Genomic DNA, 24158 nt, shown 5'->3' on the forward strand with positions numbered 1-24158 from the left:
GAGGGGGGTACTTGGAAGGGGGTCAGCTGAGCTTCTCTTAAGCCTTGGCAGCTGCCCATACTTAAAGCCACTGAAGGCTGCATTAATAGAAGGAGAACATCCAGGTGTGGGAAGGTGAGGCCCCTGCTCCATCCCACACCAGCCAGACCGTACTTACTACTTAAAGCATTGGGTTGGTCCTGGCTTCCACCTTTTATCCATTTGAATATAATCAAAGAATAGCGACCAAGAGGATGAAAGCCTTTAAGTCATGCTAAAGAGGCAGAGTTGAAGGGGTGCTGGCTTTTTTGGTCTGGAGAAGAGAAGCCCAGATGGACATATTTCTGAAGGACTTCATGGAGCACTGAGAGACTTATCTGATCTGGGGGGTGGGGGATGAGGCACTGTGGAGAAAGACAGGAGTCCCTGGTGTTAGAGTCAGCCCAGCTGTGGAATCATGGCCTCACACAAACTGAGCCTCTCATCCCTAGAAGTGTGCACTCAGGAGGAGCCTGCACCGCCTGGAGGCTGGAGAGGGTATGCTGCACGGGGTCCAGGGTTCACACCCTCGTTTTTCTTCTGGATCTGTGAGATTCCAAGGTTACGTGAACTGGGCTAGTGGTGCAGTCATACGTGGCAGCAGCACAAGATGAGCCTCTCCAGATCAGGAAAACATTGGCTGCCAGGGTCTCCCTGGGGACAACACAGACTGTGCACATCGGGTAAATCCAAGGTGCTGATCCTCCGATTTCCACCAGCGATGATGTCACTGTGGAAACATGAGCATTCCGGCCCACACCTTTCCAGGTCACTGAGCTGTCCCTGCAGCAGGAAGAAGCATTTCCTGGCCCTGGTCTCCTCTCAGGGGTCCCCGGCCGGGTATCCTGTTTCTGCTCTGCCAGGGCATCCTGTGGTGGTCCCTGGGGCTGCTGGAGCCTGGCAGGGGGCTGCTCAGTTTCTGAACCCTGGTGCTGGCCGCAGAAACAGTGGCGCTTGGATCAGCTGGGGAGCCAGGGAGGTGGGAGCACAGCACTGAGGACAACCTGGGGTGCAGCGCTTCTGGAAACAGGAGGAGGTGCCGCCCACACTCCAAAGATGAGCAGGGCACAGGGGGTGGTGTGGGATTCCAGAGAAGGTCACCTGCCCTCTTGTCACCACCCTCATTCCTCCTCAGCTACTTCTTTTATAAAAGCCCCCAACCCCTTTTTTGAGACAGGGTCTTGCTCTGTTGCCCAGGCTGGAGCACAATGGTGCCATCTCGGCTCATAGCAACCTCTGCCACCGGGGTTTAAGCGATCCTCCCACCTCAGCCTCCCAGGTAGCTGGGACTACAGGTGCATGCCACCATGCCCGCCTAAAAAGCCCTTTCCTAGTGTGTTCAATGCTGCCCTGAAAACTTCCCCCAGCACTTCCCTGTGCCAGGCCACACAATCCTGCGGAGGTCCCTGCAGGGCACGTGGTGACACAGGCTCTCTCAGAAGCACTGTGGAGTCTGTGGAGGTGGCTCAGTTCCTGGGCCAGGGAAGGGTGTCTCTCCCCAGAAGGAGAAACAGACAGGTGTCTGCAAGCAGGAGCAGGAAGCTGAACGGACTGTGCCAGGTTGGCCTTGTCAACACTGGAGTCCCTTTCTGAAGGAAGAATTGGTGATCTGTTGGCTCTGAGTTCAGGGAGTTTGGCACCTTGAGTACATGATGTGTGGTCTAATTGGCCACAGGCCTTGAACTGACCAAAATTATAAAAGACACACACAAAAAAATTCCCTAAAAGTGGGTAAGAGTGTTCAGGTCATTTTGTTCAGTGGGGAAAGTGAGGCACTGGTCAAGATAGGTTTTCCATTCTCTAGGCTCTAAAGCACATTTCTTTTTCTTCCTTCCTTCCCTTCCTTCCCTTCCTTCTCCTTCCTTTTCCTTCCTTCCATTCCTTCCTTTCCTTTCCTTCCTCCCTTCCTTTCCCCTTCCCCTTCTCCTTCTTTCCTTCCTTCCTTCCTTCCTTTCTCTCTCTCTTGCTTTCTCTCTTTCTTTCCTGTTGCCCAGGCTAGAGTGCAGTGGTGTGATCTCAGCTCACTGCAACTTCCGCCTCCCAGGTTCAAGTGATCCTCCTGCCTCAGGCTCCCAAGTAGCTGGGACCACAGGCACATACCACCATGCCTGGATAATTTTTGTATTTTTTTTTTTTTTGGAGAGACAGAGTCTTGTCACGTTGCCCACACTGGACTCAAACTCCTACGCTCAAGCAATCCTTCCATCTCAGTCTCCCAAAGTGCTGAGATTACATGTGTGAATCACTGTGTTCAACATTAAAGCCCATTTCAATGGCTCCAGGTCTCCATGATGTCAAAGTCATTCCTGTCTGTTCCCAGAGATGGAGTCGCCTTCCCTGTCACCTTCCCCGTAGCAGCATCCAGCTTGTCCCAGATGGCGCAGGGCTCGTTTTTTTCACTTCCCACCAGCACTAGCCCCCAGGACGGCTCCCGGCGCTGAGGGTGCGGTTGCTCCTAGGTGTCATATTTGCCACCTAGAGGGCATTTTCAGGTCAGAAGGGCTGCCTTAATTCCAAGTCCCAGAAGAAGCCAGGATTCTGGTCTAGCTAACCACCACCTGGCAAGGGGCCTAGCACACAGGGGTTTTTCAGCAACAGTTTTATTGAGATATAATTTATATACCATACAGTTCACCATTTCAAGTATACAACTCAACAGTTTTTAGTGAATTCACAGATACCGTATCTGATCTGAAAATGCCCAGTAAGTGGCAAATATGACACCCAGGAGCTATCGCACCGTCAGCGTGAGAGCCGTCCCGGGGCTAGTGCTGGTGGAAAGTGAAGAAAGACGAGCCCTGCCCATTTGGGACAAGCTGGATGCTGCTGCGGGGAAGGCGACTCTATGTCTAGGATGGGCTGGGAATGACTTTGACACCATGGAGATGCAGAGCCACTGTCACCACCATCAATACTGGAACATTTTCATCACAATGGTTCTTTTTTGTTATTTGGTTTGTTTTAAACTTTCATTTCATTCTTAGAACTTCTTTTTTAAAAACCACTGTAGCCAGCCGGGCGTGGTGGCTCACTCCTGTAATCCCAGCACTTTGGGAGGCCAAGGCAGGTGGATCATCTGAGGTCAGGAGTTCGAGACCAGCCTGGCCAACATGGTGAAACCCCTTCTCTACTAAAGATACAAAAAATTATCTGGGTGTCATGGTGCATGCCTGTAGTCCCAGCTACTCGGGAGGCAGAGGCAGGAGAATCACTTGAACTCGGGAGGGAGAGGTTGCAGTGAGCCAAGATCACGCCACTGCACTCCAGCCTGGGTGACAGAGTGAGACTCCATCTCAAAATAAATAAATAAAATAAAACCACTGTGGCCATTTTTAAGTACAATTCCATGGCATTAAATACATTCACAGTGTTGTGCAACCATCACCACCGTCCATCTCCAGAACTTTTTTATCTTCCCACGCAGAAACTCTGTACTCATTAAGCATCAAGTCCCCTTCCCCCCTGTCCCCAGCCCCTGAAACTTCTATTCTACTTTCTAAGTTTGACCCCAGTACCTGCTGTAACCAGAATCTGCAATATGTGTCCTTTTGTGTCTGTCTTATTTCACTTAGCACAATGTCCTCAAGGTTCGCCTATGTTGTAGCCTGCGTCAGAATTTCAATCCTGTTTAAGGCTGAATATTATTCCACTGTATCAATACACCACATTTTGTTTATCCATTCACCCATTAATGGCCATTTGGGTTGTTTCCACCTTTTGGCTATTGTGAAAAAGGTCATGAACATCAATGGACATGTGTCTGTTTGAGTCTCTGCTTTCAATTCATTTGGTTAGAGATCCAGAAATGGAATTTCTGAACACACACTAGAGTTTTAAAAAATATTTACTGGCCAGGCACGGTGGCTCACACCTGTAATCCCAGCACTTTGGGAGGCTGAGGCAGGCAGATCACTTGGGCTCAGGAGTTCGAGACCAGCCTGGCCAATATGGTGAAACCCCTTCTCTACTAAAAATACAAAAGTTAGCCCAGCGTGGTGGCGCGGGCCTGTAGTCCCAGCTACTCAGGAGGCTGAGGCAGGAGAATCACTTGAACCCGGGCGGCAGAGGTTGCAGTGAGCCAAGATAGCACCACTGCACTCCAGCGTGGGTGACAGAGTAAGACTCTGTCTCAAAAAAAAAAAAAAAAAATTCTGAATGACTGAGTGAATGGCAGTTGAGTGGGGGCCAGATCAGAGTCTCAAATGCCATGTGTGAGCACGGGAGGGCCACTTGTCTCATGCTGTCTTATACATAAAGTCCAGTGACAACCATGTGAAGGCCAGAGCCCAGGACATGGAAATATGCAAAGAAGTTTCCAGTTGTGCTAGTCCCCTTGTCGATAACTCCTCATCGGCAGCCACCATGACTCTGCTGAGCAGCACATGCAAAATGCACCTCAGAAAGGAGGTGAAGTGATGTTGCTGACAGTTCAGAGTGTCAAGCAATGGCCATTGTTCTTGAAAAGAAGGGCAAATTTCACTTTTCCTGTTTCTCTTGTGACGTTACGGAATTCAAACAAGCTTGTGGTTTTCAACCCCACACTCTGCACTACAGTTTCCAGCACAGATTGAGGATAGAGTCATTTATTCATTCAAAAATGATGTATCAAGTGTCTTTTTTTTTCTTTTTTGAGACAGGGTCTCACTCCATCACCCAGGCTGAAGGGCAGTGGCATGATCACAGCTCACTTCAGCCTTGACTTCCCGGGCTCAGGTGATTCTCCCACCTCAGCCCCGCTGGGACTACAGGCGTGGGCAACCACGCTCCCACCCCCAGCTAATTTTTTGTAGAGATGGGTTTTCGCCACATTGCCCAGGCTGGTTGTCTGCCTTCCTTGGCCTCGCAAAGTGCTAGGATTATAGGCATGAACCACCGCATCTGGCCCTCAAGAGTCTATATCACACCAGGAGTTGGCTGACCATGGCTGCCCTGGCAAATAACTCAGTTGAATCCAGGCAGGTCAGCCCCTACTACCAAGCCATGGGACTGCGTGGAATCCAACAGTGTGATGCTGGGAGGTAGCAGTGGGTAGCAAGAGCATAAGCTTTGCAGTCAAAGAAATCAGGGATCCAGTCACCACTTGCCACTCAGCGCTGTGGATGCTGGTTATCTAACTTCTTTGAACCTTATCATCTTCATCTGTAAATGTCCATACCAATACCTTCCATACCGACCAATATCTAGTAGCAATGGATATGTGTTGTTTGGCCACCCAGTCTCCACATCCCTTTCCTCTAACCACAGCTCTCCAAATCCCTTTCAGGGACCATCTTCCAGCCTTATTGTTTTAGTTTCCAGTGGGGCCCCCAGCTCTACAGATAGAGTGAGCATCTGGACTAGGTCTGGCCAATCATGCACCAAATTCCCCCAGCCAGAGTGACTGGTCATGACTGGACATATGATCCAACTCTTCCAACTGTCATAGTATATCCTGGGTCTTCTACGAGAGCAGCTCTCAGTTTTTGCTGGACTCAAAAGCTCTGAGCCTGAGACTTAGAATGAAGCCAACACAGAGAACAGCGGACTAGGGAATCCAGAAGGCAGCGAAACCAAGCTCCACTGTCACCATGTGACACCCTGGATTAAGCACCATTGGAGGCCTGAGTCTGGGCTTCTCCATTATGTGAACAAATACATTCCCTTTTTTGCCTAAGACAGAGTTGAAGTTTCTGTCATTTGTAATCAGAAGGTCCCTAAATTGATGCAAATCAAAGTCTCTCATTTTCTCTTCATACCATCTTAGTGAAGCAGGAATTGCTCAGAGGGCTTGAGAATTTTTTTGTCATGGTGCATGCTAGCAAAGCAGATTAGCTGACACACACCTGCTTAATTATGCCAGCATTCCTATCTCTAGATACTGACTCCTACTCATCTTTCAAGGCTCACCATTGTCACTTCTACCTAGAAGCCTTCCCTGAACCCTCAGGCTGGGCCAGGAGCTCTGGGTCCTCTGTGCTCGTTCCATCACTGCACTTGTGACTCTTACTAGCACCCTCTCTCCCATCTACTCCCATGCACTAGGGGGAAAGGGGCCTGGTATTCATTTCTTCATTTATGTGTGCATGGCACCCAGTCCAGTGCTTTGCAAGCAGATTCCATGAAGAGTAACTGACTAATGAGCGAACAAATTTGGTGAGAAAAATGCACATGCCTGGACATGAGATTCACATGACCCCATCATCACATATTTACGTAATGTGTATGCTGCAGAGACCTTTAGTTGCCTCCTCAACATCCAACTTTCCATTCTGGCTTAGACACAGAACTCCAATCTTCCCAGACTTAAAAACAAAAACAAAAACAAAAACAAACAAAAAAACACCCTACATATTCTAGCCTCTCTTGAGGAGATGTGGCCCCAAGTTCTAGCTAATGAGCTGTATATAGAAGTTGTTGCATCAGACTTCTGGGAAGACTCTTTAAAAGGGAGACAAACAGAAAGGGAGCTCCTTTTTGGCTTTCTCTTTTTTTCTCTTTTCTGCTGTCATTAATGCAGATATGATGGCTTGTGCTCCAGCAGCAAGTGAGATCATGCGGCATCTCTGAGGATGGACGTCATGAGCTAAGCATGGAAAAGCGGAAAGCCAGAAGGAACTGGGATCTCTGATGATGAAGGGCTGACATTACTAGCTACTAGCTCCAGACTGCCTGCCTCTACACCTTCTTTTTCTTTTTCTTTTTTTTTGTTTATACCCTATCTGAAAACTCCCAAATACACCTTTTTTATATCAAAAAGAAAATAAATCCTTTGTATTTGAGCCACCATATTTTGAGTGCATTGCTGTATGTAATTGAACCTAATCCTAACTGCTGTGTCACTAAATGCTATATTAATATTCACTTATAATATTTGTCTATTTTATTCTAATCATAAAATGAAATTTTTAAACCCAACATTTGGAACAGTGCATGTGTGCCAGATATTGTGGTGGCATACAGCCGGATACACAGATACAGGGAAGGAGACATTTTACAACTGGTTAAAATACACGTACCAGTTCATCACTTTCTATGGGAAAAAATATTTTACTCATTTTATGATATGAAAATTAGAGGTTGTTCATGTTAAAGTAGAATTCAAGCTTGCATTTCTTTATTTTTAATTCCAGCTCCACCGCCCCCATCATCATACTGCCTTAACAGCAGCGGGGAGGGCTGTGGGGGATCAGGGATTCCTCCATCTTCCTGCCACAGAGCCTGAGTAGATCAAAAGGCCAAGAGCATGAGGAGACTTTGCTCCTTCAGAATACCTCCTTGGCCCCCTGAAATGAATGACCAGCTTTAACAGACTTTTCCCCCCCAGCTCACATTCCCCATGGTTGGTGAGGCAGAAAATTCACAAGAACAAAGCTCTTGCCCTAGAAAGATCTTCTTTTCAATTTAGGGTCAATTCCACTTTGGGGACTTCCAGAAGAGTCACCTTTAAATTAAGAAAAGAGAAAAAGAAGCTGTTGCATATAAGCCAGGGAAAACCACACACGAATGTGACCAGCACCCGCATTCCACCCAGCAGCACGGATTTTTTGTGGGAAACTTATACAGAGCCCCATAAGCCTCCAAGGAGGTGGGAGGTGGCAGGGCAGAAAGACGCTGGAGTCCAAAAAAACTGGATTCATTTTTCTACCAGCTGTGAGTAGGGCAACTTCGAAGGGCCTCATCTTGTCCTTCTGAAAAATGGGCAAGCAGCCTGCACCCTGCCTTCCTCGCGGAGCCATTGTGAGGCCAAGAAGAGATGGCGTTTGGTGAAGGGTCTGTGTCCTCCCCTGCCCCCCAGGATAGCTGGCCATGTCACTCCAGCCTGAACATGTGGTAGCATCCTGCTCTAGAATCTGCCTGGGCTCACCTTCTCCCAGCCTTTCAGGACATATCGACATGTACTTGGGTTAATGAAAGTCAACATTCTTTACATTTCACCCCTTGTGAAATATCAGCAAGCTAGGCTCCTTGTGGTCTGGCTCAGCTGGGAAGCCATCGCTGAACCCTTGTTCTATCGGTCTGCGGACAAGATTCAGTGTCTTGAGCTCTGTGGGATCAGCTGTCCCTCTGAGCGGAGCCAGCCCTCCCGTGAGTGGTGTTCAGCCTCCGGGGCCCAGGACCGGGAACAAGGGCAGACCAGCCTGCAATCTGCATCCAGGGGCCAGGTCAAGGTGATTGAGTTTCTCTCTCCAGTCACAAACTCCATCACCCCTGGCTCCAGGGGTAATAAACTCAATCTCAGGGCTTGAGCTATAACACGGTTCATTTCTGGGCCAAATCTCTGAAGCTGAAGGGTTTATTTTTAAGGACAAGCAGTTTGCTGTTTTCAGCTTTTCTCATCAGAAATAGTGCAATTCAGCTTGATCTGCATTGGAAGCATAATTTATCATCTCACACAGATGGTTGCTAAGGGTGGGGAGGAGGTTTACTTTTCATTTTACTTCAGCAAATATTTCCTGAGCCCCTACGTGTGCCAGGCACAGAGCAAAGCACTGGGGATGCACAGATGAGTAAGACAAGCTCCTGATCCTTGAGACACTCCTAGTCCAGGTGGGAGACAAAAGCTACAACCCCAGATTTGACATTAGACAGTCCTGCTTTGGAATCTTGGCTCTGCCATTTGCCATTGGAGTCACCTTGGGAAAATTACCTCACCTCTTTCTAGCTAAAGGTTTGTCAGCTTTGTTGATCTTCTCAACATACCAACCTTTGGTTCTGTTGATTTTCTCAACTGCTTTTCTATTCTCTATTGCATTAATGTTTGCTCTAATCTTTATTATTTCCTTCCTTCTGCTTGCTTTGGGTTTAGTTTGTTCTTTTTTCTTTCCCCCAGTGCTTTAAGGCGGAAGCTTAGGTTATTGATTTGGGATCTTTCTTTCTTTGTAATATAGTCATGCATAGCTATACATTTCCCTCTAAGCACTGCTTTACCTACTCCCATAAGATTTCCTATGTTGTGTTTCCCTTTTCGTTTATCTCAAAGTATTTCCTAATTTCCCTCGTGATTTCTTCTTTGACTTATTGGTTGTTTAGTAGTATGCTGTTGGTTTTCACATATTTGTAAATTTCCCAAAGTCCTTTCTGTTATTGACTTCTACACATAGGGTCTATCCTGAAGAATGTTCCATGTACACTTGGGAAGGTTGTGTATTCTGCTGCTCTTGGGTGGTATGTTCTACAGATGTCTTTTAGGTCTAGTGAGTCCATAGTGTTGGTCACGTCTTCTGTTTTCTTATTGATCTCCCGTTTGGTTGTTCTATCCATTATTGAAAGCAGTGTATTGAAGTCTCCAAGTATTATTGTTCAGTTGTCACCTCACCTCTTTGAATCTGTTTCTTTCAAGTAAAATAAATATTCCTGACTTGCAGAGGAGATAGAGTGCAAAGCCCTGAGGCACAGCCTGCCTGCCACCTGTGGATGTTGCTGCTGTGTCTCAGAATGAACTGACAAGAGTGTAGGACAGCGGTGGTGAGATTTCCCTCTAAAGTAACCAGGTTGTCCTGGGTTAAGCCAGTACTGCTTCAGCCTGAAAAACACAAACCCTGTTTAAAGAGAAAGACAAGGCTTAGAACCTGTCTACTTCTGCGGCCTAATTTTCAGGATGTGCAGATCTCCTGCCCAAAAAAGAAAAATTAACTAGCTAACAAATCATAACTTCTCACCCTAATTATACTAGCTGGTGTCTAAAATCCCTTCACAAAAGTTTCTTGTGATAATTACCTGTCCATCTATCTAAACTTCCTTCCAACTCAGCAAACATTTACCAAATCACCTTTTCTCAGCCAGATCTTCCCCGGGTACTGAGGATACTGAAACCAGACCTGTCCTAAACACCCTACTCTATCCAGAAAGAGACACTCAGGGAAATTCTATTATGTATTTGTTATTTATTATTTAAGCAGTTAAATAAAATATCGGAACATAAACGCTCTAATAAAAGAAGGAACAAAAGGTTTTGAGGATACAGAAGAGGGAAATGACCTGCCTCATAGGAGCAAGAGGAGGGTAAAGATGGCTTCCCCAAAAAACGTTAACTGAAAAGAAACCGCCAACAGTGGCTTGAGTTCCACAACCCTCTCTGCCCCTACTGATCTCCTCAGGTGGGAGGGGGCCCCGGGGAGGAAAAGGAGGAAAACAAGAGGATGTTACACAAAGTGAGTCATCCAGCCTCAAATAACCAAGAGCTGCAAAGGCAGAAAGTTCTTGACTTGGAAGTTTGCCAACTCCAATGCTGCAAAAATAACCGTGATGAATTCACATATTTCTGTGCAAGTGTCGGTCCACCATAACACTGAATACTCAGCCACAGCAAACTGGAGCTTTGGGCCCATATGCTCAAAATCAGGCTCAGGCTTTGGTCAAGGTTTTCTTGAAGAAGCCAAAACCTGTATTTTCCCATTGAAAATCAGCCTGGTCTTCTATCCTGTCCTGGATAGGACTATGGAATAATGATTCCTGCTCAGGGTTAAAAGTCATTAGGTGTTTTTCTGTTTTGGGTCTCAGTATCCACAGAGGAACTTTCATTTCTTCCAGGTTAAGTTGATAGACCCTCCCATTTTATGAAAAGCTAATCATAATATTTGTTGTACACCCACTGTGCACACTGTAGGGAGAGAAAAAGAAGGCCATCCAGAAACCCTTCACCAAAGCAGAATTTAACCCACCTGGAAACACAGAGTGGGAAAAAAAGTCATACAGCAGTTTTTAAAAATTAAGAGCTGCAGGCTGGGCACAGTGGCTCACACCTGTAATCCCAACACTTTGAGAGGCCAAGGCGGGAGAATCGCTTGAGCCCCCAGGAGTTTGAGACCAGCCTAGACAACATAGAGAGACCCTGTCTCTACCAAAAATTTTAAAAGTTAGTCTTGGTGTGGTGGCGTGCACCTGTAGTCCTAGCTACTTGGGAGGCTGAGGTGGGAGGGTCACCTGAGCCCAGGAAGTCCAGGCTGCAATGAGCCATGATCGCACCACCGCACTCTGGTCTGAGCAACAGAGTGAGACACCATCTCAAAAAAGAAAAAAAAAGAAAAAGAAAAAGGAAAAAATTTAAAAGCTGCATCATAAAGTATAAGGACGAGACAAAGGGTGATGTACTAGAGGCTTTCCTGGAGAGAGAGCAACAGAGCAGAAACACAGGCTCTGGGGCCTAAAAAACTCAACCTAGGGCCAGGAGTGGTGGTTCACACCTGTAATCCCAACACTTTGGGAAGCTGAGGAGGATGGATCGCCTGAGGTCAGGAGTTCGAGACCAGCCTGGCCAACATAGTGAAATCCCATCTCCACTAAAAATACAAAAAATTAGCTGGGCATGGTGGCACATGACTGTAATCCCAGCTACTCGGGAGGCTGAGGCAGGAGAATAGCTTGAACCCAGGAAGCGGAGGTTGCAGTGAGCCAAGATCATGCCATTGCACTTTAGCCTGGGCAACAAGAGCAAAACTCTGTCTCAAAAACAAACAAACAAACAAACAACAAAAAAACCCTCAACCTGGGGTTCTTAGACTGAACTACTCTGGGCCTTGGATTCCTTATCTGCAAAAAACAATAGCATTGGCTCTTATATGAGGTAAAATACAAAATAGCTGGCTCATGGCTGGTATTCAAAAGCATGATGTTCTCATGCCCCCACAAGGGAGGTGGCAGTGACTCAGGTCCCTAAGGATGGGTGGAATTTTGACAGGCAAGAGAAGGCATGAAAGTCTTTGAGCAGCAGGACTGAGCAGGGAGTAGTGGACAAGTGCCTGGATTCTAATTCTGGCTCCACTGCTTCCTAGTCACATGATCTTCAGCAAATCACTAATTTCTTGGTGCATCAGTTTCCTTATCTATGAAAATGGGAACACCAGTAAAATTTGTCTTCTGGGGTTGGTGTGAGGATTGAGTTAGGATGGGTAAACACTTAGAACAGTACCTGATATAGTGAAGGGTCATAAATTTTATCCATTGTTATACATAGAGGGGAGTAAGGAGTCCAGATTTGACATGAATTGAGGAATATGGGAAATAGGAATAGGAAGGCTGGGACTAGATTTTAGAGGGCCCTAAGGGCCCAAATTAGTCTGGACTTAAACACAATCAAGGCCCATCACAGGCTCTTGAATGGGGGTTGACATGGATTAATAACAAATCTTAAATGGTAGAGGCCAAATGGGCTCCTGTCATAGGTATAAATTATACCAGAAGAGGCTGCTCTTGAACAGTGACTCAAGTCTTCTCCTGCTCCCACCCAAGAAGCTATTCTTTGGAGAAAAGCAGAAGGCAGAAGGACAGATCATGTCTGGCTGTTTTTACACTTAGTATCTCTTAATCCAAAATCCCAAATCTCCCTGTTTGGCTAGCAGGGAGATTGTGGAAGACTATCACTTGGGGTGTCCAATCATCACTTATGCTTTTCAAATAAGTAGCCATGAGCTACTATTTGAAGTGATGAGGTTCATTATTTGGTCTGTCTAAGCCCACACATCCTGCCCTCACCCCCACCCAAACCCATCCCCAAGCAGGCAAAGTCAGTTGAAGACCATTCCACAAATCTCCAACATGCTCTTGAAGGGCAATGCCGTAATGCCTAGGATCCACTGTGTAAGTGGCAGAAAGACTAGCAGGCAGCAGTGACTTGTTGACATGATACTCCACCTGATTTCATTCAATCTGGGCTTTCAGAGACAGGCAGAATCAAAGGAAATGACTGAGAAAAAGCATTCCGAGTTCTGGAGATGTTAATGAGCATAGCAATTAGCATAAAGGCAATTTTGACATGTGTGGAAGTTCTTTGTACATAGAAGTCCCCAGTGCTGAGCCCAGGAGCAAGCTGGTGTGGTGGATGTGCAAGTGCTTTGTGACAGAAGAACACACTGGAGCACAAACTGCACGGGGCCAACTCACAGAAAAACAAAACCTTCATGCTCATTTCTTGGCCTTCAGGATCCAGAAAAAAAGACCACAGCCTCTGTCAAATGTAATGGGAAATAATTCCTTTGAATCTGTGATTTGCTCAGATGAAGAAAAAAGGGAGTCGGGTAATCCTTAAGTGACCCCAAGTGGTAAAAATACACCAGCAGTGTTCTTTGTGGGTATTCCTGTGACACTGGCGCCACCTGGTGCACTCAACTGGGAAATAATGAATCACAACCCCATGAAGGCCGGCGTTGAGGGGCCCCATGCATTTGCGTTATTTTGTAAGTAAGTATTCTCTTGGTGCTGGGTTAACAACAGTGGGAAAATGAATAATAATTTATGGGCAGAAGCATATGATAGAGTTTATTACAACCAACAGAATTACCATCAATATTTTAAGTGAACAGAATTTCATGATATGGGTATAAGCAAGCCAATGTCTCCAAATTGCTAGCCTTTAAGAGCCAAACAAAATACCTCAAGCTTTCAGCCTGTGTGTCTGTAAGTTAGCCAATTCTCTCCCCAATGCATCTAAGGATTCTTGAGAATGCTTACAAAGCCTGATTGCCACTCTTCTGAGCTTTAGACTACTACTCCAGAGAAGCTGCTTGTCCCCTCTTACCGTTAGGGACCAATTTCCCACAGAACAGGATCCTAACCAGTTCCCACACCCTGTTCCTAGCATTACTTTGTCTAAACACAGAGCTTTCCCTTTCATACCCAAGTCATATTGACAGACCTACTTGCCGACCTAGGTAGCAAACATCTGAAGGTATTAAGAGAATCACAATGTAGAAAAGGAAAATCAAAACTCATTATCAAACAACATTGCTCCAATATTCAACTGACCCTGTCCCTACCGGCCTCTCTCTTGACTCCTGTTCTGATCAGGATTTTCTATTTCAGAGTGTCTTCCCCGAGACTCTAATCCACCACAAAAAACTGGAAGCCCTTCACACCCAATTATTGCTCTGCAGAGAAACATCCTCTGGCTGCCTCTTCAAAGTCCTACTTTGGCAGCAGCAAATATTTATCCTTAGATTGAGATTCAATTCAAGGAAACACAAAACTAGCAACCAATCAGAGTCTTTTCTGGTGAAAAGAATGAGTTACCCAGCTGGAGAACAAGATGTGAGGTAAAATATTGGGTTAAACCAGTGATTTTTAGAGTATAAACTGGTCCTGTCTAAAGCAATGGCAATGTTTTAAATAAAAACAAAGTAGCAACATCTAAAACAGAGAAAAGGCCAAATGGGTTTTGAAAAATTGAAGCATCCTTAAAAAGACTTGCCTCAATCCCCAAAGTGACTATTTTGAAGCGAATTAAACTCACTTGGCCACAGGTGAGTAGCCTCTGAATAGACTACAGATGGTGAATAATCTTACCAGTTTCTTGAAAAATGACGTATGTTACAATTTCTATCAAAGTGTTTCTCTATAATAGTCCCCACTACATAACATTTCAACAAGGGCTCCAGCTTGAATCTAACTATACGTAACCTTAAGACACATTGGCTTGGGTGGGTGCAGAGGACACAAGGATTTACAATAGGACCAAGAAACATCTAGGGTCAGACTCAGTTTAAGGCAGCTGCTCCCAAGCCTGGCAGCACATTAACATCACTGAGGCCACCTAGGCCCCACTCCAGAGCAATTAAATCAGTGAAGTGCAGACACTGGTATTTTCTTTTAAAGTACCCTAGGGAAGCTTAATGTGCAGCTGGGGTTGAGAACCACTAAGCTAAGGAAACAGAACTCGAGGTGGACATCTTGGGTCCAAAGGTAGTAGACTAGGAGACATGATTCTAACACAGCAAGCATCTGTCTTTCAGTTGTCATTTTAGATCTTATCCAAACCCTCAAGTAAAAGATTGCAGTGAGAATAAAAGCTCTAAGAGTCGTTTCTCTGTAACAGTGTGTCTTGAATTGTGGTTCAAGGTCCATCTGCATGAACACAATTATTTGAGGAATTTGTTAAAATGCAGATTCCTGGTTCCCACCTTATACCTAATGATCTCTGCATGTGATTTAGCTCTAGAAGTCAGTAACTATTGTTGGGATCAAATCCAGGCCTACCTGATGACTTGTCTTTCAAATTCCCCTCAATACTTTTGACCAGAAAGAGTTGAATCTATCAGAAAAAAAGTAGACATTTAAATGAGTTTAAATGAAAGGTAATGATTTAAAGCAGTAGAATGGAAAACAACTGCAAAAATTCCCTCTCCACTCCTCCCTCCAAAGGAATCCTCTATCAATTACTTTGGAGTAGCAAAATAGTATCCCTCCCTTTCCTTCCTGTTCCACTACATTTTTTCCCTTCTGACACATATTCCTTTTTCCTCCCAAATAAGGTCACTTAGAAAAAATGCCTGGTAGGACTTTAGAAACTGTCAACATCTATAGAGAAATGATAAAATTACTGCAAGAGAACCTATCAGGGATCTCATTTTATATTTATCTATACTTTTTTGATATTTTACAAATCTCATTCAAATTGAAATAAAGTGTGTCGTTCCCTTTTAAGTCAGAACAAGGAGAGGAATGTGATTAAATAGCTTTACCCATTTGGAATTGGCCAGGAACCAACATTTTTTTTTTTAATCTGGGCAGTTCCCAGTCATTGCCCCATGCACTTCTACCTTTAAAGACAAAAATTAGGAAATGAAAAAAAAAAAAAAGCCTGCACCTTTTTTAAAACAAGTCTAGGTCCCTGTTTATCTGATGATGGTGGGACCAGGAGTGGGAGCCCATGGGAGGCAAGAAGTTGCATGTAAGATGTGAGACTACCTCTACTCACCAGCACTAATTCACACACCATATGAAGAGACATCAGGAAAGCAAACTTTGAGCGCAACAAGCTATATTTCAGTTTGTAAAATAAATTGTACAGACTTCTTCCTATATTGTTAGTGTTAACGTCAACCAGCTCAACCCTTTCAGAAAGCAATCTGATGACTCTGAAAAATGTTCGTAACATTCAGACTCTTTAATTCAATAATTCAATTTCTAGGAATCTAGTTTAAAATAATTCAAAAGACAGAAGATGTTCACTGCAGCATTCTGTGTAACACAAAAAATTTAACTACTATAAATACAGTACACATGCCTCCTCATCTACTAGACATTTTGCTGAATGCTTAACATGATCCTGAATGATGTGAATTTTCACCATTTTCATAAAGAAATCAAAGCTTAACGGACCTTGCCTTCTGTCATATTTATAGTATGAGTTAGAGCCAGATTCAAATCCAAGACTAATATTATAAAGTTCACATCCTTTCCAACTCCCCTCAATGCACCTGAGCAGTAAGAGTGCAATGGTTACACAAACAATAGTACATTCAATGTATTATGTAGCCACTATAGTATTTATAAGAAAAATGCTTCTGTTAAATAAAAATACAGAATCGTATGTAGACCAAAACATTTACAGAAAAAAGAAATGAACCAAAATGTTAGCGATGACTTTCTCTGGAAGTGGGACTATAAATAAAAAGTAAGGAGGAGTGGGGATTAGTCTAGTCTGAAATTTCCATGTATCTAACAGGAAAAGATATGTTAAGAATGAGGTATAAATTAGCCACACGTGATGGTGCATGCCTGTAGTCACAGCTACTCAGGAGGCTGAGGTGGGAGGATAGTTTGAGGCCAGGAGGCAGAAATTGCGGTGAGCCGAGATCATGCCACTCGAGATCATGCCCAGTCTGGGCAACAGAGTGAGACCCTGTCTCAAAAAACACAACAACAACCAAAAAAATAAAATAAAATAAAAAAAGGAGGCACAGAAATGTTTTAGCAATCTCATAACTAAGACCACTAGTTAGAATCCTTTAGAATCAATTCTCTTAAGGCAAACATCCTGAGGCAATGAAAGCATTTGGTCCCTTTATTTGGTTTTCTATGCTCTCTTAAATGAAATATAACTTGCTGTGCTTAAATGAGTCTGTCCTAGTAAGGGACTCAAATTAGCAATACAGTAAAGACATAAACCTGAGTTAGAGCAGAACACTTAAGTTTATTAAGATATGAAACAGCCTTTCCCTTAAACCACTTCAGTCACTATGAAAGTCAAGTTCTAGCAATCGAAGCTTGAAGGTAGCTTTGACAAGAATGAACAGTGAAAGACTAGATTGTGAGTAAGAAGGAATGCACCGAGGCTCCTAAGATCTCAGGCCATGTCTATCATGTGTTGAAGTTGGGGCAAGTCTTGACATTTCTGTTTACAGAGGTTCTAAGACTGACATATAACTACAGACACCAGATCTGTGAGTACATTTAAAAATTCCTGCATTAAAGAATGGACAAGTGGAAGCTCTGAATCACAAATACTATCATATGAAGGTTAATATTTAGCATTTTCTGGACTTTGAAGGGCCTCTAGTGTTTTATATATTAGTTGGGGTAGAGGCTAAAATTCTGTAACAAAGAGCCCTAAACATGAGCAGCTCAGATAACATCAAGTTATTATAACAGGCAGTTTGGAGAGGGTGGGCAGCTCTCTTTCCCAAGGCCACCAGGTTCCTCTGTCTTGTTCTGCCACTCCCCAAGTATTACACTTTTCTAATGGTGGCAATAACCTCACTAATACCACATCCAAGTTCTAGCCTGAGAGAAGAGGGACAGGGCAGGCAGGACAAGGCCCAGAAGTTGTACACATCACTTTGACTCGTACCCCGTTGACCAGAACCTGGGAAAGGCAATCCCGAAGGAGGCAGGCAATTAGCATCTCTCAGGCCCAGTGACCACATCTTAACCCAACTTTTAACAGTTACTTGCATTCTTGGCATTAATATGATGGCCTGAAGGAATCAGCATCTGGAAGCAAGTCTGAGAATAAAGGAAAGAATTAATGGTGATATGAGTAGGAAAAAAGAGCAAGTCAGGTCTCCAAGCAACTCCTCTGCTAGTCTGGTTACATGTGGCTTCTTCCTTTGAAAACTCTTGTTCCCTGGGTAATTCCAGTTGGACAGTAAGTAATTAAAGAGGAAAAACAACATCTCCACCATTGCTAAGCTCTATCCAGGATTCCTCTCTGGCCTCGCAATTTGGACCTGAGAGTCATCTTCCAAAGGTAGCCAGCCCAAAGAGTAAAAGCTGAAACTGAAGAAACCCGAATTCTATTTCCAGTTCTACCCACGAGGCCATGTGAATGTGCATTCCTCTAAACTCAGCTTTCTCTCTCATAAAACAAGGGCATGAACAAGGTGATTAGAAAGATCCCCTCCATTCTAATATTTAAATGTCTGAAATTCAGTCTTGTCTTTGCTGTCACATCAATTAAAAGTTCGTTTCTAAACGAGTGATTAATGTGCATGAAGACTGCGCAGAGCTGTCATCACATAGCTTTGAGATTGGTTATAGCAGTTCCAGGACATCTCTAAAGCAAGTGGTCTAGAGATAAGTGAAAGAATGGTATCCTCATAATCATTTCACACAAACTCTAAACTCAAATATACAAGACAATGGTTTTCTCACTACAGCTTTTATCTGTTTATATATTGTTTCACTCAAGGTTTTTCATTGCTAAAAGGTTTGAAAACCATCATATAAGAAATTATAACACCCTGTGCTCTTAAGGAAACTCTTGGACAAGAGTAATTTCCCCCAAAAAACTACCTTATAGACTAAGAGTCAAAAGGCACAAAGCAAAAATTCAATTATATGTATTTACATTTTCCCCTTTCCTTCTGATATTTTAGGCAAGAGCCAGTGTTTAAGAAAATATATTCCAGGGCCAGGCATGGTGGCGGACGCCTATAATCCCCGCACTTTCAGAGGCCAAGGTGAGTAGATCACTTGAGCTCAGGAGTTGGGAGACCACCCTGGGCAACATGGTGAAACCCTGTCTCTACAAAAGAAATACAAAAAAATTAGCCAGGCATGGTGGCATGCGCCTGTAATCCCAGCTACCTGGGGGGCTGAGGTGAGAGGATTGAGGCAAGAGGATTGCTTGAGCCTAGGAGGTTGAGGTTGCAGTGAGCTGTGTTCACGCCACTGGACTCCAGGCTGGGTGACAAAGCAAGACCGTGTCTCAAAAACAAAAACAAACAAACAAAAAAAAAAAACAAACAAAAAAACCCCTGAGTTTAAGTTTGATTTTAAGACCTGTAGGGACAGCAGATTAGTTCTACTTTAATGGGTATGCATCATCTGGAAAGAAAGGTTCATGAAAAGAAGATACATCTTCACTGTCACCATCACATCAGTCATCAGTCCTTAGATACAGAACTTTTACTGACTCCCTCAAAACTTCCATGCTTCCAAACTAACCAAGCAGTTCTTCTACATTGGAATCATCCAATTTTCCTTCATGTTCCAACTCTCCTCTAGCTTCAATATACACATAGACAACCTTAACCATCTGAAAACCTACTTTTAGAATATTCCCAAGTGGTTCCACGTAAGTCCTCTGCCAGATTCACATACCCATAAATTCTACTTCATAAGCCCATACTGTTCTTAAAAAAGAAATAGAAAAAAATATATCAATATAACTTTAAAATAAGACACAAACCTTCATGAAAATATAGTCATCAAATTTATTTTCATTGGGATGCCATTTTTTGAAGAATTCCTAAGACTAATGTTTCTTGACATGCAAGAGTTAGCATTAATAGCTTACGTTACTATAAATACTGCTGCTTGGAAGCAGTACAACTGTTTTAGAGTTTTAAGACTACAGACTTTCATTACTCAAATCTTATTCAGTAAATGTAAAAATCAGAAGGTTCTGAACAGCTGGTTAGGAAGGTAGCCAAGATGCAGGAAAGATGTCTGTGCCTCCTTTTCAAGGGCAGCCAACTCTTGAACAGTAGGTGCCAAAATATCCACATGGCCTTTATAGCTTCCACCTGCATCACACACAAATAACAAAGTAATGTAAATGACATGCTTGAAATAACTTGTCAGCAATACTTTGGCTCAATTATATCACTTTAAACATTGCTTGTAGCAATAAAATGTACTACTGGGCAAGTTATCTCGAGAACTTTGACTTTAAAAAATGTTAAATCAATTATTTCAATATAAATAAATAATTAGGCCTCACTAACAGCTGTCCCAATACCCCTACCCACCCTTGGCTTGGAAACAACTAGTTAGGCCTGAGTCTTACAATTTTTCAGGAACAAACTAACAAAAGGGCATCCCAGGCAGAGGAAATAATATGCTGAATTACCACCTGAATTAAGTCAAAGGCTTCTGATTCCTTGTTCAAAATCACCTATTATGCTCGTTTCCTAATAATTCCACAAAATGTTCAACTACTCTTATGACATTAACACTTCAAGAGAAAGAGCTAAGCTGAAGTCTTTCATACACATAAAGATGACACAATTTAAAAATGCTACAAGATAGGTATGGACAAAGTACTATGAGGGTGATAAGGAGGGAATGATTAACACGCTAAAAATATACTCTTAACCTAATGAAATGAAATTACTGCCTTCCTAAACTGAAGTTCAAAACAGGTTTATTTACATTGAAAATTGTATTTAAAATAATTCAAAGCTTACCACCAGCAGCCCTTTTTTGACCGTAGGTAACTTTCCCATCAAATTCATCCACTGGTACCTTTATATCCGGCTCAACCTGAGAAATGGTACAGTTCAGGTGTTCTTCTATCTCAGATAGTAACTAAGTAAGGGAGAGAAAATTTCCAAATAAAAATTTCATTTAGAAAGAGTTGTATTTTATCATCATTAAATAAAGCTGGAAAGGCCAGAATGCTTGGTATAAATGGAAGTCAGATTTCTGAAGAGAGAAATTCACAACTTACAATTAACAAAGTTTAGATAACATTATAACCAACTACGACTTTCCCTTATAAGTGACAAACAGATAAAAGCCAAGATATAATTTTTGAAGATAAATGCTTTCTATTCTACCATTTTAATACATTATTTGTGAGCCTAACTCGAAGTCTTACCTGCATCTCGTTGTACCATATGGTACAGCCTCCATCTTCCTTGAGTCTTGTGTTATAACACCCTTTTCCACGGCTGCTACATACGTGGTACCAAACCTAAATTTAAAAAGTAAAAAAATTAACATGCATGGAGATAGAGACATGCTAAATATCTTATTCTAAATTTGTTTTTAAGTGTTTTCTGTCCTCAAGGCACTAGAAAAATAGATTATAGGTATATCATCCAATTACTACTACTATTGAGTAGCTCATTGAATAAATAGGTCTTCTGAAAAAGTTCTTTTTGAGAATAATCCAAAAGTTTTCCTAAAATGGGTGTCAGATATCAAAAGGAATTCTCAGATAAAAGTAGGATGAAAAAGTAAATATTGAAGCATACTATGTCAATATTAACATAAAAAACAAAGTTCAAAAGAAAAATAAGTTCAAATCTTTTATATAAGAGAATAATAAAGCAAATAATGCAAAATGTACAACTACTGAATTTTGGCAATGAGTATATGGGAGCTCTTTATGAATACAACCTTTCTATAAATTTTTAATTATATCAAAATAAATCTCCCCTCACCATGAAAGGTCTTCCATGGCACCATGCCAGAAAACGTTTAAATATTTCTTGGTGGAAATGAGTACAATAAAGCTAGTAGGAAAAATTATATTTTGCATTTTCCTTTCTAAATTTCACCCTATTATTTGTCCATTCAATGAACATAGGAAAAAAGATGCCATTAAAAAGTTCATTTGTATTCCATATGCAGCTGAATTAAATTTAAATGGGAAATCGAACTGCTTTTATTTCCAACATCTAAAATCACAACACACACAGTGAATATAATAGAGCCCTACAAAGATTACCTTTTCTTTTTCTGTTGCCACCAGGGAAATTGCCAGACCCATCCTGAAAGATGTTAAAAGCCTTCTATTAGACTTTATTCCTAAAGCATACAAGCTTAAAAATGGGGGAAAAAAATTACAGAAGTACCTTTCAGCTCTTCCTACTCTGCCAATTCGATGTACGTAGTTTTGCTTTTCATCGGGCAGAGTGACATTTATAACTGTAAATAAAAACCATTATTAACAATTGCCAGTAGTTTCTAAATTTTTCAAACATATTAGAAGGCTTTACTTTAGATTCCATAACAATCACACTGCAGGCATAAAAAGTTGCTTTTTACCATAAGGAACACCATGGATATCAATTCCTCTAGCAGCTACATCTGTGCAAATCAAGAATCTTACATCTCCTTTCTAAAGAGAACAGAGAAGAGAGAAAGGAGTTTGTTAGCACATATACTAAACAATAAAAACAAATGCTATCCTTCCACTAAATGAGACCTCTAAAAACTCAAGTGTTACTATAAGATTAGAGGTCCACATACTCCTAATTTACTGGACCAAGTCTTGAAGTTTTATGTCATGATCTGCTGAAACATGACATTTAAGGTGATTAAATCAGAGATTGGGTTCATTTTTGCTTTTCTTTTTCTACTCAAAGATATTAAACTATTGCTAAAACTTGGCTTAATCTTTATAAATATCTTTAGAAATTGAAGAGAAAGATAAAACAGAATACAATGTATAGACGTAAGCATTATCTTTACTCTTAAATTCAAATAAACTCAGAATACTAGATATCTTACCTGGAGGCTACATTTTTTGTAACAGACAAAATTCTCAAGGGGAGGAAAATGAGGGTAGGCCCCTGGTGCTCACCAAGAAATACAAATTAGCCTTTCAATGTCATTTGTGCCTCAAGGCACAGCAAAATTAGAGATCTGGGGGAGGGAAGAAGGGTATACTGACTTATGGTCCAGAAAAATGCCTACGGTCGAGAAGGGTAGCACACATTCAAACGAGGCCATGCGATGTGTTTTCACATCTGCATCAATTACACCCAGCATGGAAACATAAGCCAAAGTTCTTCAACCCAATACTTCCCATCTTTTTTCTTAGAAAATGATACTTATACTATACACTGGGGTGTATTAAATTAATGAGACTGCTTGCAGGTAGAGAGGTTACTGATCTTTAGTTCTAAATGGCTGAAGCCCCACCCACCTACACCAAGAGCTATATGACCCGTTCATGTGCTGCAAGCATATAACTGGAAAGGTCTGCCCCAAACAGTATCAAAATACCTTTAATTCTACATAGCCATATTCTGATACCTGTCTTAATTAATCTACAAATTAAGTTCCTTATGGCTATTGCTGGAGACTATTTTTAAGGCACATAGACATGGCTTAACTATCCAATGATACTTCTCCTAAAAATATCTACCTGAAATAATTTAACTAAAATTTCTGAAATTGAAAATTCTTGTTATAATAGTGTTGTGCTGATAGAGAATGTATAATTTGAGTGTCAACAATGACTAATTCCTGTCATGATGATGACACATTAGTTAGGGTAGAAACATTTTGAAATTTCTAGGACAATAACTGCTTTAATAATATTAATTAAAACTGCTTAAAACTAGATATAATGCCCCTCTTAAGTATTAAGGAAACAATCAACTATGTATCAGTACCTTAAATCTTTCCAAGTTTTGCTTTCTCTCATGAGGCTTTCTGTCACCATGAAGACAAACACATGAGAACTGGTGTCCTTTTTTATCAGGTCCTAGTGAAAAGCACATTAAGCATTTAACCTTGGAAAATCTTCTGCCTAAGACTATGTAAAAAAGCCAATAAAATTCACAATAGTGCCACGCAATTCCATAAAAACCTATGCTCCTACTTGCTATAAACCATGGTTAACACAATTTATGTCACAAATGAAGTACCATTAAAATGAACTCTATGGAGCATTAAAGTTGTCCCGCTTTTAAGGGCATCTTAAGTCACCCTTCCCAATCTGTAGGAGGAGTGGATCAAGCAGTGTACCGACTAAAATGCCTATGTGTACACCAGGAACCTCACTATCCTCCATAAAGCTAAGACTCAAAAAGTAGGCAAAAGAGATCATTCTTGGAGGAACCAAAATTAAGCATCATCAAGTCAATGTGCTTCCTAAAAGGCCATGCCCATAAGCCTGCTCTCTTCTCAAGGTATTTTAAGCAACATAGTTATCTAGTTTCATGGCCACAGAAGATTCAAAGCAGCAAACTGTAAAGATGAAGAGGTGCTATTTTAGAGGCAGGTGCAGTGGTAGCCAACCCCCCAAAAGAAAACTCTTCAAGTAGACACAGAAACAAAAAGAGTAACCACTGGGAGGTAACAAAATAACAATTATGCCACTTAACTATTCTCCAAGGTAAATTAAGTTCAGTAAGTATACTTGAAAATTCAAGGAAACAATACATTTTGAAAGATATCTATTCAAAATGTATAACACAAAAATT

At 42.2% G+C, this 24158-nt stretch overlaps 1 protein-coding gene across 3 annotated transcripts in view; it reads right to left on the bottom strand.

The window, feature by feature from the left end:
- Positions 1-19413: 19413 nt before the first annotated feature.
- DDX1 (DEAD-box helicase 1) overlaps positions 19414-24158 on the bottom strand; it is a 67363-nt gene continuing 62618 nt past the window's right edge. For all 3 annotated transcript variants that reach the window (XM_063648941.1, XM_063648942.1, XM_063648940.1), the window contains 7 exons: positions 23346-23437; positions 21991-22063; positions 21798-21870; positions 21671-21713; positions 20816-20911; positions 20403-20523; positions 19414-19739 (listed from right to left, as the gene is read on the bottom strand). In XM_063648941.1, the coding sequence (XP_063505011.1) occupies positions 19609-19739; positions 20403-20523; positions 20816-20911; positions 21671-21713; positions 21798-21870; positions 21991-22063; positions 23346-23437 (629 nt within the window). In that variant the 3' untranslated portion in view covers positions 19414-19608. The remainder of the gene's footprint in view (positions 19740-20402; positions 20524-20815; positions 20912-21670; positions 21714-21797; positions 21871-21990; positions 22064-23345; positions 23438-24158) is intronic.

The sequence above is a fragment of the Pongo pygmaeus genome, chromosome 12 (assembly GCF_028885625.2).
Source record: "Pongo pygmaeus isolate AG05252 chromosome 12, NHGRI_mPonPyg2-v2.0_pri, whole genome shotgun sequence".
Taxonomy (NCBI): Eukaryota; Metazoa; Chordata; class Mammalia; order Primates; family Hominidae; genus Pongo; species Pongo pygmaeus.